General features: G+C 42.9%; 1 protein-coding gene across 7 annotated transcripts in view; it reads right to left on the bottom strand.

The window, feature by feature from the left end:
* Positions 1-7,778: 7,778 nt before the first annotated feature.
* Positions 7,779-19,852, bottom strand: part of LAMA4 (laminin subunit alpha 4) — a 157,274-nt gene continuing 145,200 nt past the window's right edge. For all 7 annotated transcript variants that reach the window (XM_039531831.1, XM_039531827.1, XM_039531825.1 and 4 more), the window contains 7 exons: positions 17,544-17,733; positions 16,555-16,710; positions 14,680-14,839; positions 13,376-13,506; positions 10,887-10,980; positions 10,406-10,525; positions 7,779-8,264 (listed from right to left, as the gene is read on the bottom strand). In XM_039531831.1, coding sequence (XP_039387765.1) covers positions 8,119-8,264; positions 10,406-10,525; positions 10,887-10,980; positions 13,376-13,506; positions 14,680-14,839; positions 16,555-16,710; positions 17,544-17,733 — 997 coding nt within the window. In that variant the 3' untranslated portion in view covers positions 7,779-8,118. The remainder of the gene's footprint in view (positions 8,265-10,405; positions 10,526-10,886; positions 10,981-13,375; positions 13,507-14,679; positions 14,840-16,554; positions 16,711-17,543; positions 17,734-19,852) is intronic.

The following is a 19,852-nucleotide window of genomic DNA, read 5'->3' as shown; positions in this document are numbered from 1 at the left end:
ACGCTGTGCGGGTGAGGCTCACGCAAGCCCTTCCAACTGCCAGGCTCGGCGTGGAAGGTACCATCCGCTCTCATGTCCCCGGCGAGGGCGAGCGCATGCGCGACACCTCTCCCCGCCCACTGGTTTGCTCCCCTCTTCTCCCGCAGATGGAACGTTCCGTGCTGGAACGCTCAGAGCGGAGGCAGCTGCCGACGGGCAAAGGGAGGTTGGAGCCTGATATGGCCAAGGGCAGCGCAGGCCCTTTGCTTGCAGCCCTCCTGCCTCCCTAGGGTTGGTTGTTGAGATGTGGCTGCCCTGTGACCCCCTGGTGATGCCTCTTCAGTGGCACGTGCCACTGAATCCAGAAAAAAGGACACGATCAGCAGGAGTCAGAGTGGGGAGCACAGAGCATGGTGTGGAAGGAGCATGGCTACCTCTACGGGATTGAAGCTTTCAGTAAAAAAATTAAAGCTTAACCACACCAGTGCTGTACGCTGATTATTGCTAAAGTAGGGGTAGGGTTTATAGCCAGTTTCCAGCCTCTAGAGATTAAGTAGCTCTTCAGTACATGTTGCCACTAAAATTAAAAATTATGGGCTCAGCCATTGTCCTACAAACATTGTAATATGCAAATACTCATTCCAAACTTGTTTAATGGCGAGTAACACACCACCAGATGTCACAACGAGACTTGGCTCGAATACGGTATTGGCAACCCCAAAATCATGAGTCAGCCTTAGCCCCCTCTCTGCCCCTGCAATAATGAGATTATCCCCAAAATCATGAGATTTAAAAAAAATATATATTGTGATTTTTTATTTGTTTTTGGATTTTTTAAAAATAGTCCTTCACTTTGGACAAGCTATGGACTGTGTAAGGTCATCAGTGTTTAACCATCTAGCAGTCTAATTCTGTTTTCATCCTCTATATTTTCTTAATACTGTACCTCTTAAACTGCTGATGGGGTAATACTATATGATACTGAGCCTTCTGAACAAAAATTTTTTGGATTCCAGGAGCGAATTATTCTGTTGCTAAGATATAGGGTGACCAGATGTCCCGATTTTATAGGGACAGTCCTGATTTTTGTGTCTTTTTCTTATATAGGCTCCTATTACCCCCCGTCCAGATTTTTCACACTTGCTGGCTGATCACCCTACTAAGATATAAATGAGCTGACAGGCCACTATATCCTAGCTTCATTTTTTTTTTATAGTGAGTACACTTGAATCCTAGAGATACATTAGATAAAAGAAAAATACAGTTTGTAACTCAAAGACATGCACTACACTTTCAGAAATTTAACTAATTTCTTATCACTATCACTTTTAACTACTTAGACTACATGCTGCTGTAGGGAGATATGTTGGAATTCAGAGCCTGCGATTAGCTTTGCCTCAGGACTTTGTTCACTTTACAAAGCGGATATTTTATTGGGGTCATTTGCTTTCAGAAGAATTACTACCACTCCTTTAACTTCTTTATCTTTCCTTATCTTTGGGTACGTCTACACTACGGGATTATTCCGAATTTACATAAACCGGTTTAGCAAAACAGATTGTATAAAATCGAGTGTGCGCGGCCACACTAAACACATTAAATCGGTGGTGTGTGTCCACGGTCCGAGGCTAGCGTCGATTTCTGGAGCGTTGCACTGTGGGTAGCTATTCCGTAGCTATCCCATAGTTCCCGCAGCCTCCCCCGCCCCTTGGAATTTCCGGGTTGAGATCCCAGTGCCTGATGGGGCAAAAATCATTGTCGCGGGTGGTTCTGGGTAAATGTCGTCAGTCACTTCTTCCGCTGGGAAAGCAACGGCAGACAAGCATTTCGTGCCTTTTTTCCCTGGATTGCCCTGGCAGATGCCATAGCATGGCAATCATGGAGCCTGTTTTGCCTTTTGTGACTGTCACCGTATGTGTACTAGACGCCGCTGACAGAGGCGATTCAGCAGCGCTACACAGCAGTATGCTTTTGCATGATAGCAGAGATGGTTACCAGCCATATTGCACCATCTACCAATACCATAAATTGGTAATAAGATGATCGTGGCTACCAGTCCTTTTGCACTGCACCATTTGTTGCTGTCATAAGTGCCCCTGGCTGCTCCCTGAGTCAATCTCTCCTTTTTGGTATCTAAAAATAGAATCAGTCCTGTCTAGAATTTGGGCAAGTGTACTAGAGAACCACTGTATCATAGAACCAGAGAGCACAGCTGCTCTGTGTCAGATCCAGCAGAAATTATGAGCTGTATGCTATTCACAGGGGGTGCTCCTGCAACAACCCCACCTGTTGATTCCATTCTACCCCCAGCCTTCCTGGGCTACCATAGCATTGTCCCCCCACTTGTGTGATGACACAGTGACTTGTTAGTGAGAAATGAGTGGAAGGCAGCCTCCAGCTGCTATGATAGTCCAGACAGGACATTAAGCAGTGTGTAGGAGAGAAGGCCAGCATCCCCCACTGCTAGTCCAGGGGCAACTGAATCTTTTCTTTACACATGAAGGGTGGGGGCTGATGGAGCTCAGCCCCCTCTTGCTATGATGAAGACGGTTACCAGCCATATTGCACCATCTACCAGAAAAAATTAGGGACAGGCACCCTTGATCGACCTAACGGATGCTAGTCGGCATGGTTACCAGTCCTTTTGCACTGCCCCATGTGCCAATAGGCTGATGATGACGATGGGTATCAGTCATACTGCATCATCAGCCACCCATGGGGGTGGGGGAGCAAGGATGTTGGTGTTGAGTGCTGCAGCATCGTGTCTATCTGCAGCATTCAGTAAAGAGAGGGTGACATGTAAAAGAGTCAAGAGAGGATTGTTTTCCCTTTCACTTCTGGGGGTGGGTGGGGATGAGCATGGCTACCAGTCGTTTTGCACCATTTGCTGCTGTCATAAGTGCCCCTGGCTGCTCTTAGCCAGGGGTGCAAAAGCCAAAATTGGGAATGACTCCCAGAGTCAATCCCTCCTTTTTGGTATCTAAAAATAGAATCAGTCCTGCCTAGAATATGGGCAAGTGTACTAGAGAACCACTGTATCATAGAACCAGAGAGCACAGCTGCTCTGTGTCAGATCCTGCAGAAATTATGAGCTGTATGCTATTCACAGGGGGTGCTCCTGCAACAACCCCACCTGTTGATTCCGTTCTTCCCCCAGCCTTCCTGGGCTACTGTAGCATTGTCCCCCCACTTGTGTGATGAAGTAATAAAGAATGCAGGAATAAGACACACTGACTTGTTAGTGAGAAATGAGTGGAAGGCAGCCTCCAGCTGCTATGATAGTCCAGACAGGACAGTAAGGAGTGTGGAGGAGAGGAGCCCAGCATCCCTCTGCTAGTCCAGGGGCAATTGAATCTTTTTTTTTACACATGAAGGGTGGGGGCTGACAGAGCTCAGTCCCCTGTTGCTATGACGACAATGGTTATCAGCCATACTGCACCATCTACCAGGAAAAATTAGGGCCAGGTACCCTTGATAGACCTCACCGATGCTAGTCTGCCTGGTTACCAGTCCTTTTGCACTGCCCCATGTGCCAATAGGCTGATGATGAGGATGGATACCAGTCATATTGCACCATCAGCCACCCATGGCAGGGGGAGCAAGGATGTTGGTGTTGAGTGCTGCAGCATCGGGTCTATCTGCAGCATTCAGTAAAGATAGGGTGACATGTTAAAGAGTCAAGAGAGGATTGTTTTCCCTTTCACTTCTGGGGGTGGGTGGGGGGGGGTGCGTAAATTGCTGAGCTATGCCCTGACCCCCCGCGGACACTGTGTTTGACTCTAGAAGCATTTGGAGCTCAGCCAAGAATGCAAATACTTTTCGGAGACTGCAGGAACTGTGGGATAGCTTGAGTCCTCCAGTCCATGAGCGTCCATTTGATTCTTTGGCTTTCCGTTACGTTTGTCACGCAGCAGTGCGCTGAGCCCCTGCTATGGCGTCTGTCTGGAGATTTTTTAAAAATGATTTTGAATTTCGTCTTCTGTAACGGAGCGGTGATAGAACAGATTTGCCTGCCCTTACAGCGATCACATCCGCATGGTCCATGCGGGAGCTCTTTCTTTATTTTGATTTTTAACTGCATCGCCACACGTGCTGATCTGAGCTCCACGCTAGGCAAACAGGAAATATTCAAAAGTTCGCGGGGCTTTTCCTGTCTACCTGGCCACTGCATCCGAGTTCAGATTGCTGTCCAGAGTGGTCAGTGGTGCACTGTGGGATACCGCCCGGAGGCCAATACCGTCGATCTGCGGCCACACTAACCCTAATCCGATATGGTAATTCCGATACTAGCGCTACTCCTCTCGTTAGGGAGGAGTACAGAAACCGGTTTAAAGAGCCCTTTATACCGATATAAAGGGCCTCTCAGTGTGGACGGGTGTGGCGTTAAATCGGTTTTATGCTCCTAAAACTGGTTTAAACGCCTAGTGTAGACCAGGCCTTTTTCAGGATGTTGTCCACTACCGTGACCTCTTAGGAGGATGGAAGACTGCTCAGTATCTTCAAACATTGTCCCTTGGGCAGAGAGATGTCAATCACAGATGAACACATATGCTGACTCCTCTGCCTGCAAATCAAATATGCTGTACAAGAGTGTTACAGTTCCTTGCAGATATTACTCTGAGCACTTAAGAGTCCCAGAAAAACACTTACAAGAATTCCTTCAAAGTTCTCACAATTTCTAGAGAAGCTGGCCAAGACAGCTGAGTTTGCATTAGTACTGGTCTAGGACTGTTCAGGGGCCCAACATGAGAAATATAGGACCACCTGTTTAGTAGGGTTGCTATGTCCTTGAACCCATGCATGTCATTTGCTATGGGGCAAGGCGGGCAGTTGCTCCCCCCGCTTTCCTGACTTTTCATAGTTCTATTTGCTCCATTATGTCTTCCACTTTTTGCCCGCTCTGTAATGGAATGGAAAATACCTCATTTAAGATAGCCTGAAGCCATACTTGGCAGAGCATTAAAGGATCTTATGATCAACACATCTGGTGTGTATAAGCAAGCTCTGTGACCAGTCCATATCTGGAACAGAAGTATATGACACTCTCCCTTCCAGACTTTTCAGGATATACTATAATCATATAAAATGTTCTATATACTGACACAACTCCCCCTGCCCCCCTTCAATTTTTCTGAAGTAATGCCCTGGCTTGTACCTTATTTTGGAGCAGCCTATGCAGTATGTCAGTCTTGATGGTGGCAGAGAATAAATATAGTCTTCCCAAAGAGATTGTCTCCTGTCTTTAATGTAATTGAGCTAGAGTAAAGACTCCATAATAACACTGGAATTGGTTTGGGTGAAGGATTTTCCAGTCTGTAGCTGCAACCTTTCATACTGTGAACGACCAAGGAGCAAACTGAAATCTGGACAGGCTTCTGTCCTGAGAAAGTCCCTTTTATGAGACAGACACCATTATCTTGGAATGTTAATGCAGAAGGGTGTGAACCTGGCTTGGAAACAGATACAGGCATCATTTGACCCAGATGAAATAGTTCTTGGAAAGGTTGAGGGTCCATATTGGGGATGGTGGCAGAAACTGGGAATGCCAGGGGAACAAATTTCTCCTCCACCTCAGCTATGTAAAGATTCCTTGGAATAGACAATACCATCTGGGGTTCCAGTATTTTTTCTTTGCAGGCCCCCTTCCTTTGGGCAGACATGGCCAGGAAGCCAGAGGGGCTGCTGGGTATCAGTATTAGTGTGGAGGTACAAGGCCTTTCATGCAGGTGGTCCTGCAGGTCTTTGGAGAAGGTAAATCCTGTACCTCCTGATGGGGTAGAAGACTGAGAAGCGAGTTTCATGGGGAATTCCTCCCCAAGACAGGTGTGAGGGGGGAAGCTCCTGGTCCTATATACTTCAACAGGAGTAGGATCAGCCCCTCTCCGCTCAGTTAGCTTCTGATAAATTAAGGTGGAGTAAATTGAATATTAACATTTTTGTGAATTCTAATTGAACTGTGGTTTTTGATTTATGAATGAACTTCAGGTAGCAAGATCTGACTAAGCAGGGGAAGCAATCATCATTCTTTCCTACAAAACACACTGAAAGAAAAGCCCCACTACACACCCAGGGCAAGTTTTGTTTATTCCCAGAGCTCAAACACTTCTTTGGAACAGAAGTGAGTTGGAAGAACATTCTGGGTGTCTGCATACAAATAAAATACACAGTAATGAATATGTAACACCTGTCTTTTACCAACATTTAGTAAACAATAGTTGGTATATGCCTAGGAGATGCAAGCATCTGTTATTCTTGGCTATACCTGCCTGGAAGCAGGGTCGATGCAAGGATGTTTCACGCCCTAGGCGAAACTTCCACCTTGCGCCCTCCCCACCCCCGTGCCCCACCCTGAGGCGCCCCCCCATGGCAGCTGCCCCCCTCTGCCCTGAGGCGCCACCCTTGCGGCAGCTCCCACCCCCACCCTCTGCCCTGAGGCAGCCCCCTCCCAGCTCACCCCTGCTCCGTGCACGGGCACGAGCACCCTGAGCACACCATCACTACTTCACTTCTCCCGCCTCCCAGGCTTGTGGCGCCTAAGCTGATTGGCGCCGGAAGCCTGGGAGGTGGGAGAAGTGAAGCAGCTCGCCCCTGCCTCACCTCCTTCCCGAGCACGCCGTGGCTGCTTCACTTCTCCCGCCTCCCAGGCTTGCGGCAGCTTAGGCTGCAAGCCTGGGAGGCGGGAGAAGTGAAGCGGCCACGGCGTGCTCGGGGAGGAGGTGGGGCAGGAGTGAGCTGGGGCGGGGAGTTCTCCTGCGTGCCGCACCGCCTGCAGGGGAGCACAGGGAGGGCCTCACTTGCTGCAGGCGGCCCTCCCTGTGCTCCCCTGCCCCAGCACCCTCCGCCTAAATGCCGGCGGCGACCGAGCTGGCCAAAGATCCAGCCGCTGTGGTCGCTGCTGAAGAAAATGGCGCCCCCCCAAATGCCAGCGCCCTAGGCGACCGCCTAGGTCGCCTAAATGGTTGCACCAGCCCTGTCCATGATGCACTAGATTACACTAGGACCAGCAACTGCGGTACTTTTCCTTCTTGCCTCTGAGTAGTGGCCCACTGGATGTGCTACCAAGTACTGTGTCAGAGAAAGGTTGGCATACCACACACACCAATGATCTCACAAGGGGTGATAATTACACTTGTGTGATGGTGTTTCTCCAGATGCTTTGGGATTGCTTCTTCTCTGGTTTACACAAGTGTAGATCAGGAGTAATTCTGCTGAAGTCAGTGAAATTACTTGTTATACCACTATAATCAGGTCCTGGATCTTTGTATATTTATATGTGTATATTGGATATATTAAAATTTAGATGAAATATGTAATAAAAAACTTTAAATTTTGAAAATTTCAATCAGTCCTTACACACACACGTGCACCCACACTCTGCTTCCTATGTGAGTCAGTTTGTCCTAAAATTGTTTAGTGTATGTAAAACTATTATGTATATTAAAACAGTAAGTCCTGCTTTACCTCATGCTAGGATTCAAATTATTACATGGTGTCAGATGGGAAAATCACTACAAAAGGGTTCCACAAATTAATCTGGAAGTGGAAAGAAATGGGTTCTAATTTTTTTATTGTTTCCAAAAATTCCATGGTCAGCATACTCCCATTTTAGCTGAGCAAAGAATAAATGAGCTCCATGTAAAACAATCTTGCACACAATGGTTTACACAGTAAGTCTATTATCTAGCTTTATTCTTTAATGCATATTAGCAATTCTTTTCAAGTTAAACCAAAGTTGGTGACCCAGGGCATTTGTATGTTATGGAATGAAATGATTTAAGGTCTCTCTGGAAAGCAACATATTTAAAATAATTTGCCTTTATTCTGTAATCCATCAGCAATTTAATTGACAGCGTGATAGGGCTTGCTACAAAGATACTGTAAGAACTGTGAAACTTGTTCTTGTGGTTTATTAAGAGCATTGTAGAAATAACATCTCTGTTTATTCTTCATGTCTTTTGTTTGCACACATAGAAATTTCAAATGAGTGACCCTAAGCATAACTGCTTTATCATATAAAGACCATGGATGATATATTTTCATTTTCCCCCAGCAGCAGTAATGGAATAGAACATGGTTTCTTTTGCTTGTTTTTTTCCTTCAGTGCTGTAAAGAAGTTTGCAGTGTTGCTGCTGTGCGGTATCAGGCTGTTGGACATGTGTTGATGCTCACAGCACCACTGACCAGAGCTGCTTTACTGAAACTCACTGGCTTTCCATCAATCACAAAGTTACGAATGCAGCCAGTGAAGGAGTTGCGTGTGGTCAGGCTGGACGTTAGAAGGGACTCTGGAAGAACCAAAGGAAAAAGGAGAATTAGAAGCAATGATGACAGAAGTACCATTTACAACAATTTTAAATAAAGCTGGCTGAAAACTGGGGAAATGATTTTAAAAACATTTTGAAGTTGTTTCTGTATTGCAGGTTTGAAATTGACCCATTTTTTGTTTCTTGAAACATGGTTCAGGATATTTTTTACTGAAATTAAAAAAAAAATCAAAATCATTTCTGAAAAAACTTCTTTTACCAAAACCAGGGTTTTCAGTAAGACCAGCTCAAGTTTTAGCAAAATTCCAAGGGACCAAATCTGGCTCTCTGGTACATACAGGCAATCTCAAATATTTTTATTTTGCAGATAGATTTTAAAAGAGACCCCAAATCAGTAAAACAGTATTAATAACAATACTTACCTTTTTTTATAGCTCTTTCCACCAGTAGATCTCAAAGCAGATTACCAAAGAGGTTAGCATCATTAGCCCCATTTTATGGATGGGGAAACTGAGATCTAGATAGGTGAGGCAACTCGCCCAAATGGCCACTGGCAGAATGGTGACTAGACACCAGGTATTCTGAGTCCCAGTGCAGTGTTGTATTCACCATGGCACTCTATGATATATCTTGGGTGTAGTCAATACAACAAGAAAACTGGAATAAGTCTAATTCTACCGTATAGTTTTGTATAGGGCTATCAATCAATCATGGTTTGTGAAACTGCCTGATTTAGTAGCATGATTATTACTGCTGGTCAGAAAGTGGAAAAATATTCCCCTCATTTTTAATCAAAATTTTAAATCAAAATTTGTTTGGATGGAAGTTTTCTGATCAGCTCTAGCAACTGCAAGAAAAGTGATTCTTGAGAGCTAATCAGGCTGCCTAGTACTGCGGTTTAGGGTCTTAAATTTGGGCAATGGGTGTCTAAGTCCCTTTGTAGAGCTGAGTCTAATTTTGTAATTTCATGTGATATAACTAAATATAACCAAACAAAACAGACACATAAGGGTAAATGTGTTATCTCTTTACAGTACTATATCTACATTCAGTTTTATGCTTTGTTTGTTGTGAAGTGAAGTTCGTTATTGGATACTTCTGTTCCAAGATGATAATAATATCATGGAGTCAATATGTAATGTCTCTTTAGTATTTTATAGCTAATGCAGAATTATAAAGTTCTGTTATCACAGGCCAAAACAGCATTCACAATTACCACATTATATTACATATCAGGGTAGTTTTTGTCATGATTGTTTAGAAGTTCTACGAAAATTCCAGTTTAGAATTAAAGAGTGAGCAAGCTTGTGCACAAAGCTGTGGTTCCCTTCCGACTCATAGTGTGGGATGAATGAGAGCCTCACACTCTTAAACTGCTAATCTAAGATAAGGAATATAATAATATAATTGTATTGTTAATGCTATTCTTGAGTGACATTCATGGCACAGAGAAATAATGCTACATGTTACCAAAGAGAAATACAGATTTTACAGAAAGCGATTTAAAAGTCAAATCACATCCTGATGACTACAGTTTGCATATGAAAGCACAACAGAGTACTGAATAATGAAAGTAAATATAGTAATCATGGCCCATATTACACAGATGGACTGAGTCACAAAGTCACATTAACAGACATCTGTGCATTGGAAATGGACAGAATAAGAATTTTCATGTTGTATATTCAATGTTCAAGGGAGTTGTTGCTTGGAAGGAGCCTAGCAACGCAAGACCTGGAGACTAAAGCTATGCAGGAACTGGAATTTCTGTGCCATAGAAAATTCCACATCCCCTCTTCCCCTCACCCCCCCCCCCCCAAAGTTCATTCCAAATTGGAACCAAAAAATTGGAACTGCAATTTTTTTTTATGGGGCCAGCAAGCCAGCTCTCCAGATGCCCAGGTGGTTCCCCAACTATCTCCCCAGCTGTCTGGAATGTTTAGATTCCATCAAATCAACATTTTCTGGTGGAAAACTGTTCTTTCACCTCTTCCTAAGCCGTCAAATTTTACCATTAGGTCAGATCTTCAAAATTTGGGATTACGTGAGGAAAACAGAGAGCACAGAGGAAGGGTGATTTTCACTATCTAGAAGAAAACTAAACATTTCTGTTTTAAACTGTGTTGGCATTTGGAAGTTATAACAATGCTGACAAGTCTTACCTGGCACACCTCCAACAAACACAGGCTCCCTCTGGTCAACTGCTTTTGGATTTAGAGGTCCTACTACATGGTTTACCTCAGAGTCCACATCCAGCTGCACCACATTAGAGGCTCTAATAACTAGAATGCAAAGCAAAATCTTGTCAAAAAGAGCTCTAATGATAAAATATATCATTTATGCTTTGTATGGCATCTGAAGATGTCTATTTGATCTGCTGTACAGTATGGGCTAGATTGTCTATGGCCCTTGTGTAAGCCTCCCTTGGCTTGTAGAGTGCAGGCCCAGGACGCGCTACTGTCCTTGGGCATGGACTGCTTCTTCCATGCCAATTTGCTTTGGAGACCTTTCATCCCAAATGCTGGTGAGGAGTTGAAGGCATGATCCCTATTCCCTCTGCTCTGGCCCATGAGAATGGACAACCATGGAGGGAGGATCAGGTTCCACCACCCTTCACAGTGGTAAGATCTGAGATTTACTCACCTGCAATTCTGTGCCACATGCCATCACAGAGACTTTGTTTTGGTGTAACTGAGGTTGAAAAGTCTCTGATTCCGTTATTCAGTTTCACTATAACCTGGGGAAAAAACAATGTAATTCATACTGTAAAATCTTTTTTTTATTCCCTGCCCATCACTCCCCTCCCCCCCATTTTTTTCACCTGTTGTTGCACTAATGCTTAAACATTTATAACTTTAAAAGTGATTGAACCAATTTCCTTTACACTAATTCTTAAGAGATCTTTAAAATGAACCACATTTCAAGCTTCTAATTTCAGCAGTTTTTGCAACATTTGTGTTCTGAACACAGGGAAAGATTTTTGTTTTGTTTTTTACCCTCTGTGAAAAAAGAATATACCTCAACCAATTTCACTCAGATTTCCAGAACTGCTGCCTTATTATTTTTGTATTACTTAGTGCTTACTACTACACAAACACTTAGTAAGCGATAGTCCCTGCCCTGAAGAGCCTACAATCTAAACAGAGAAGACAGACAAAGGGTAGGAGAAAAGAAGTACTGTTCTTTCCGTTGTATAGATAGGGAATCGAGGCATAGAGAGCTTAAGCGAACTGTCTAAGATCACAAAGGACATCTGTGGCAGAGCTAGGAACTGAACCCAATTCTTCTGAGTCCAGTGCCTTAATTGCAAGACCATCTTTCTCCATAAAGATTGCATTAGCAGTTGTGGAGCAGCTCTGTCTGTGGCAGAGTGCAAGATTCCTTCGGAGGACTCACAACTCATGCACATGCAGCCCATTTACTTGAGCTGTGCAAAGGTCAAGAAATTGGCCCTTAGGATATATCTACACTGCAACTGGAGGTGTATTTGCAGCTCAGGTAGACGTACATGCGCTAGCTTTGATCGATCTAGTACACTAAAATAACAGTATAGCCACGGTGGCATGGGCAGTGGCTCAGGCCAACTTCCTGAGTACATACCTAAGTTCTTGGATGGGACTGCATGTGGGCAGCTAGCCTGAGCAGCTGTGGTCACACTGCTATTTTTAGTGCACTAGCTCAATCAAAGCTAGCGTATGTATGTCTACCTGAGCTGGAAATTACACCTCCATTGCAGTGTAGATGTACACATATAATATTCACAGGTTGTCCACTGAAAATTAAAAGAAATCACTCAACTTTCATTGTCGAGGAAATGCCAGTGATAATTAGGGAACATTTTTATTTTTCTCTGGAGGGTACCAACATAAGAAACTGCAATAAGCCTCATCCTCTTTTTGCTTCTCCTAGGCCTTGGCCAAGTTTATGGGCATCACTAGCAAAATCAAATTCAAAAGGCTTGGGGAAGGGGTCTACTGGCCTAATAAAGTGATCAGGTGAGCTGATGGTGGTGAACTAAGATGGGCGATGGTTTAAAAGTAAGCGAAAAGGGCTGGCCATTCTGGTTTATCTCCTGTAGAAGTGTCTGTCAATAAATGAAACAGAAAGCAATTTTCAATAAAGAGAGAGCATTGATTATGTGCTTAAAGAAAATCACATCAGAAGAATATAGCCATTCGCTAAGGGGGTAACTGCAGGACCATTTTGGTGAGGGTCACCTATGCCTTTCCCTACCTCATCTCATCTGTGACTCTAATCTATATTATATGCATAGTGAAGATCACACTGGACCAGTCATGTATAGATTCATATGTTAACAGTGCCATGACAGCGACATCATATGCAGCTGCAAAAGGCTCAGAGGTTAATGTCCCCTGTTAATTTATAAATATCAAAACTTGTTACAGCTCTATCCTCCATGCCTCAGTTTTCCATCTTAAAAGTGGGAGAAATTATTCTTTATTTCTCCAAACATTTGTCTGTCTGAGAGCCTCTCTTATTATGTGAATATATTGCATTTAGCACTATACAACCCAGTTTTGGTTGGGGTCTCCAGGTGTTACTGTAATACAAACAACAAGCAATAATAGCAACAACTGTTAAGAGACTTAATCTCAAGCCCACTGTTTTCAATTTATAGTTTTCCAGAACCCAGAGTGGGGGTGGGGCTCTGATTATCAGCCCAAGAGTCGTGGGAGCACCCCTTCAACGTGTCTGCTAAAAAAAGATGAGCACAACTCAGATATCTCTTTTAAAATGCAGTAAATAAAAATGTATTAACTCACCAAGAAAATGAAATCAAGTCTCCTTCCTTGTAACTGTTATACATTTTTAATACGCAGATGAAAGAGTGTCAGTGTTCCTCTTCCCTTTCATTTGTACATTAAATATTAATTGTTGTTGCCAATAAAGTAAGTTGATTTGATATTGGCTGATAAATATTTATGTACATTAATAGAAGTATCTGGGTTGTGCTTAACCTCTTCTTGTTTAATGGAGTAATATATTTAGGAGAGAAAGAAGATTCAAGGAATAGTAAATTTGTTAGACAAAAGCTGCATATAGCACTGTATCCAAGTACACTGTAGAGGGAATGAGGCATAACAGTTAAGAAAATGTGACCTTCCTCATACCTGTCCTTGTTTCATGTGCATATTCAGGTACTCCCCATTCACACTGTGACCATGCATTAGGATTCCCGAACTGCTTCGGGGGCGTATTTCAAAAACAACTTCAAATTTCAGGCCTAAACTGAAGGATTCATCTGAGGGGAGAAAAGTGAGCAGTCACACAACGTTATTTCTATACCCAGATTAATTGTGAAACTGGACATCTACTACATTGCAGCATACAGTTCTAACGCTGACTTCTGGTTTTAATATTGTCACAGATATTTTAGTCTTGAAGATACTTTTTGACAGCAAAAGGGAAAGCAGAAAATGGAGCTGTTCTAGGCAATTTTGCCCCCAAGGCATAAGCCTCACCTCATGCAGCCTCCTCGTGTGAAACTGACTTGGCATGAAATTCTGCAGTTCTAACTCAGGCCATGTCTATGCGTACAATGCTGCAGCAGCATAGCTGTACTGATACAACTGTACCTCTGCAGTGCGTCTGGTGAAGATGCTCTATTCCGATGGGAGAGAGCTCTCCCCTTTGCATAAAAACCCACCTCCACGAAGCTCTCCCACCGACATAGCACAGTGCAAACGAGTGCTTATGTCGGTGTAACTTATGTTGCTCAAGGGAGTGGAATATTCAGACTCTTGAGTGACATACATTTTGCCAACGTAGGCTGCAGCGTAGACATAGCCTCAGGCAGTGGGAGTTTTGCCTGAGTAGAGACTGCAGGATTCAGTAGCACTAACCCTGTCCTCCAAGCCTGAGGCAGGCCGTGGAGCAGATCAGAAACAGCCAGTAATCCCTCCTGCTATTCTCTTGCGGTGTTGTGGCCCAGCTTCATCCTCTGCTTGCCTAGTGCCTATTGGCACAATTTGTCCATAAGACACTCCCCAGAACAGAATACTGTTCCACAGTCTTAAATAACTTAAACGATTTAGTTATACATACTGCTAACCCACTTCATGACATACAGGAAATCTTTTCATATGCCTTTTGACTTAAGTATTATTCAGGAGGAGATCCTCAGCTGGTGTGGATTGTTTTAGCTCCATTGACTCCAATGAGTCTAAGAATTTACACTTCCTCATAGTGAAAAGAAATTTGACACTAGTTAACTTGTAAAATATAATTTTTTACATACTGACATTCTCCACACCAGCATTAGGTAAAGGATATATCATGTTGTTGAACTGATGTCTCATGACTCCCTGCACAGTGATGATTAAATTAAAAAAATTCTGCAGCTAGATAGATACCCAACTCTCTCATCCATATGTGAAGTCTTATTATTGGATAAATTTGTTCAGTTGCACATTACCAAGAATTACATATCCTCCTTCTGATGAAAAGTATGTTCCTGATTCTGATGGGCCTTCAAAGCAAGGAGTCACACTGAATGTCTGAGAAGCAGAAGTGATTGATCTTCCGTTGAGCTGTAAATTGCTGAGACAACCATTAAAACTGTAGACCGAGTTAATCTGAGGAAACAAAGTGAGTGATTATTAAGTAAAATGCTCCTGGAAGGAAAGTAAGTCTTTTGTCTTTCCCTTTTGATTCAGAGCTCCAGCTGGGCTTGTTTATGAATTGTAGGCCTCTGTTCCTCTGATGCACCATTTCTGCACTAGGCAGGGAACAAGGACGGGTGGAGGTATGGGAAGGGACTTTAAACTACCTTTGTGCTCCTCTTACTCTGGGTCCCGCCTGTCCCCTGGTGTCAGTCAGACCAATCTCAGATAAGCGCTAACTTGTGCTCTCATGGCTTTCTCTGAGCTTTGGAAAACAAAGAATAGATGGAGCACAGCAGCAGGGCTCCAGCTGCACCCTCTTGCCTCTGGGTGAGGACAGGGCTACACTCTCCATGTGTGGCAGAGCTACTACCTTGGTATGTGCACCCAAGGATTCCCCAGGAGGAATCCTTGTTGCTTTGGGTTTTGCGTTGTCAAGTTTTTGCTCTTCAGCACCCTCCAATGTGTCTCCAATATGTAGGGCAGACTCTTGGCCTTCATGTAGCTATGTAAAGCTCTCAGGTATCGGAGACAACACAAGTGAAAATCACTGCCTGCTTAAAACCTTCATAATTTACATTTCTATCGCAGGCCATTATTCTTTATTGCTGTGACTAACAATCAACACCATGAATGTCTTTGTCTTAGCTTTCCCGTAGTAAGGTCTACACCCACCTACACATCCACCACACACCCTCCTACCCAAATTACTAAAAGAAACAAATACAAAAATCCTCAAAGCCAAGCTATTTTATTACCATTTGAGAAGGAAGAAAGTGAAGGAGGGCGTGTTATTGATATCTTTAGTTTTTAGAGTGTTAAGGAGGTTCTCAGATACAATGGTGATGGGGGCCATAGAGATTAGATTAGATTAGACAAAACAGACAAATAATCTGGTTATAATCAATTACATGCTGAAAAGAGTTCTGAGGGTATTGCAGCACATTTGGTTCTTTTGCCACTGAATCGGCTGGGGTGATGCATTTTTGCCAGATTGCACTGTCTGTTCCTTTTTTTTTTGTTTATGAGGAAGCAGATTTGAATAGATGGCAAAACAAAATTTCCCTATTCCCTCACCCCTGGAAGCACACACTTTCTTTGTATTGTACGTAGAGTTTGTCATAGGCAAATGGGAATAATTTTTGTGGGAGCCCCTTGTTAAAATGTTAGCAGCACCTCCCTGGTGTAACTCTACTATCAAGTAGTGTAGTTTTGCTGGGTAACTTCTTTAGAAGGAAAACAAATAAGTCCTAATCCTTGTCTGTGGAGAAGCATCTTTGAACCACTCTGCAGATTCAAAGCAGCCCTAAAATCAGTTTAAATAGCCATGTGAGAGAGATCGTCCCATTTTAGAGGGCTCTTCCAGTGATGCAGAGCTGGCAGAATGATTCCTATGCCATCTTTTCCATTCAGCCTGCATAATGGGCATGACCAGAGGAAAGGGGTGTGACTGCTACTTCTGTGGTGCTCGGTGATCCTTGACTGCCGTAATGATCACCTGGCTGTTTTAGGTTTTGCTACGGATCCAGCCCAGTACATCACTAGCCCAGGATCCAGGAACACAGTGGTGGCTTAAACCCACCTTTTACCCCTGCCCCCAATTTGTGCTGTGTGGTCTTCAGCCACACCTGAGGATCGAGGCCAAAATGTACATTAGTAATTTCAGATATAATATGTGTCTATTTTACCTGGATATTTTTTACAGCTTTTCCTGGAGCCACACCCCCTATATAAAGCGGTTCACTGACTTGCCATGTATTATCAACAGAAGGAAGACTTTCTTCCAATACTCGGAGACCATCGATTATCAAACGACCAGTATTTTTTTCCCGAACAAATATCACCTTGAAAGGGAGAAAATGTATTCAGCGACAATTTTAACTATTGAAGCGGATGATAATGAAACTGCTGAGGAAACATAACTGTATAGCAGAAGAAGATGAGAACATGAGATAGCAGCAGGGTATTAGAGAACATTGTCTGATTCAAAATTTACACGCTGGCTGCACTCTAGCTGTATTTAAACTGTTAATCTTCTCTGTTGGACAACCGTCTGCTCCCACATATAAAAGGCTGGCAATGAAACTTTTGTCTTAACATTTTGTTAAACAAAATAGAACATTGTATATACCCAAGATATTTACAGAGACAAGGCGAGTGAGGTAATATCTTTTTTTGGACCTCACCCACCTTGTCTCTCTAATATTCCAGGACCAGCGTGGCTACAACAGTGCAAAGAATATATTTACACATACATATATATCTTATATTACATATATTCTTCACATTTAAGGTGCCCTCACTGCCCTCCCAGCTCCTTTGTCTCAATACTGCTTCAGATCACACAGCCTTCTCTCCCAGTTCTAAGCCTTTCCAAACCTTGCTTGGCCTCACTGTTCTGATCACCTCTGCCTCTTCCACTTGGTAGATTACTGTAACTGACTAAACTCCTTAGCCCCCAGTTAATGACTTGGCAAAATACTCAGATCTACAGGTGGATTTTAAAACGTTAGCAGAAATTTCTCAGCATGTAGGCAAGTGTATGTGGTTATGGACAAAGACTGACATCCCCATGGAAATGAATGGTCAGATAAGAAGATTCTCCACTATGGTTTCCTGATGCTTGTATCATCATATCATATCATCATCATAACATCAATCACTTTCTTCAACTTACATTGTGCCAAAGCCCATCATTGTACTTCTCTTGGCTTTTAATCCTTAGCTTCTGATGACCAACATTAAACATAAAAATCAGCCGGCCATGGGCAACAAAAAGGGTGATGAAGTTGTTTTCCTCTTGATCAGATGCATAAAAGATCATTCCATGGGATGAGTGAGTTTTCAAACTAATGGAGAACTGTGATCTGTCAAATAAAAACATGTCATTTTAGTAACAGAGCAGATGTGATTGAAGTCACCATGCAGAGAATGGAGAATTGAGATCTGTCCCCTTATGCCAGAGAATGTATTCCTTGTTTATGCAAATTATGTTTTAGATGTACATTCTATATGGTTGTTTGAATAGAAAGCAGAGCTGATACCAAGCAGAGGAAAATCCATCTCACAAAGAACTCGTCTTTTGAAAACCAAAACCAAATCCTAGGGAAGTGAATAAAATCAATACAGATCAATCCCAAAGAAGTATATACGCATTTCTTACATGCTGTGACAGAGTGGTGGGCTACAGCAGCTAATCCAGCACTCTGATCCCTGCAGCTTCAATCAGTTGCCCCACACACACCTGAATATGGGGAACTGTGCCAAATTGATAGATTGAGGCTAGGCGGGAGACAGTTACAAGCTAGTTACCTCATTAACTCAGCAGGGACCAAGGCACAGGAAGAAAGTATGAAAAGGGGGCAAGAAAGGGGAAGAGCTATAGGCTGATAGAGCCAAGGCCACAAGAGGTCTCTCTTCTGCTTGGGGTAGAAGCCTTAGAGTCCCAGCAGGATATTCGTAAAGCTGCTGTACAATCTGCAAAGGTCATGGATATGAATTTCATAAATAAATCACTGTGTGTTTCACCTGAAGAAAGTCTCCAAATTGTTTGGTTGGAAAGAAGCCAGAATGGACCATGCCTGCCACATCCCCACAGTATTAAAATAGAAGGTCTAATTGCCACAATGCTTAAAATGTCATCTACACTAGGGCTCCCAATATGGCAAGGCTGGGAGAGTTAGTATAGTGGAGACCTGAGTGTTCACTAGTCCGGTCCTTTGGGTTACAGCACTGGTAGTGCTGAGTTCCCGTTCTCTCGCACTTCTCATTTAGTCCAAGGGTTAGCTTGGCACCACTCAGGATTTTCTGTCAGATTTGTTGAAATGCTTAATATCATATACACTCGACCACAAGGATATATTTTAAAATGTCAAAGTCATGGGTATTTTTAATCAACATTAAAATCATGAAACCTATGACTTCCATGTTAATTTTTTATAAATACATAAACAAATGCAGAATTAGGGAGGAATAGAATTTGGGTTCCCTTTTGTTATTGTCTGTCTCACATGTACTATATTTTGAACTTCAACATCAAGGTTGCAATAGTTGTTTGTAAAATACTGAAGTAAAACAAATTCAGTGGTTTCATTGTGATTCAGTAAATGCCATTCTTCCCTCTGAACCAGTGCCCCAGTATGTTTAGGGGCCACTGTGTTGTTGAATCTGATGGTTTTTGCATAAACATTAAACCAAGATCCTGATCTCTTGTGGTCATAGACTATCACAGGGGTAGGCACCCTATGGCACATGTGCCGAAGGCGGCACGCAAGCTGATTTTCATTGGCACTCACACTGACCGGGTTCTGGCCACTGGTCTGGGGAGCTCTGCATTTTAATTTAATTTTAAATTAAGCTTCTTAAACATTTTAAAAACCTTATTTACTTTATATACAACAATAGTTTAGTTATATATTATAGACTTATAGAAAGAGACCTTCTAAAAATGTTAAAATGTATTACTGGCATGCGAAACCTTAAATTAGAGTGAATAAATGAAGACTCGGCACACCACTTCTGAAAGGTTGCCAACCCCTGGACTATCATATAGCATTTTCTGTGAGAGTATGAGCATTAAATATCCTTGCCATGTAGACTGAACTAACACTATACAGGGAATTACCTTCATTACCTACAATTCCACTACTGTTTGAATAGGACATGGTATCCTTTGCTTCATGTGCTAATCCACCATGCAGTGCTGCTAGACAGCTGCCATGTTCCACCCAAGAGGTGACTGTACTTCAGTGGCTGGGGAAGCGATTGTTATATAAATACGTTCATTTCAGGCCATGCAATTCTCCCTAATGTCATTATTGCTTATGTGTGCAGAGAGAGACTGTGATATAGCCTGTGGTTGGACATGTGCTTTTGGAGGGAGTGCATTATGTAAATAGATGATATTGTAATAGTATTAATATTGAGTCAAATCCTGCATTTCTGACTCAGGCTAGGCTCCTGTAGAAGTAAATGGGCATTTTTGCT

This window comes from Mauremys reevesii, linkage group 3 (assembly GCF_016161935.1).
Source record: "Mauremys reevesii isolate NIE-2019 linkage group 3, ASM1616193v1, whole genome shotgun sequence".
In the NCBI taxonomy this organism is placed as follows: domain Eukaryota; kingdom Metazoa; phylum Chordata; order Testudines; family Geoemydidae; genus Mauremys; species Mauremys reevesii.
Note: the sequence above shows the minus strand (reverse complement) of the source record. Positions and strands in the feature narration are given on the sequence as shown.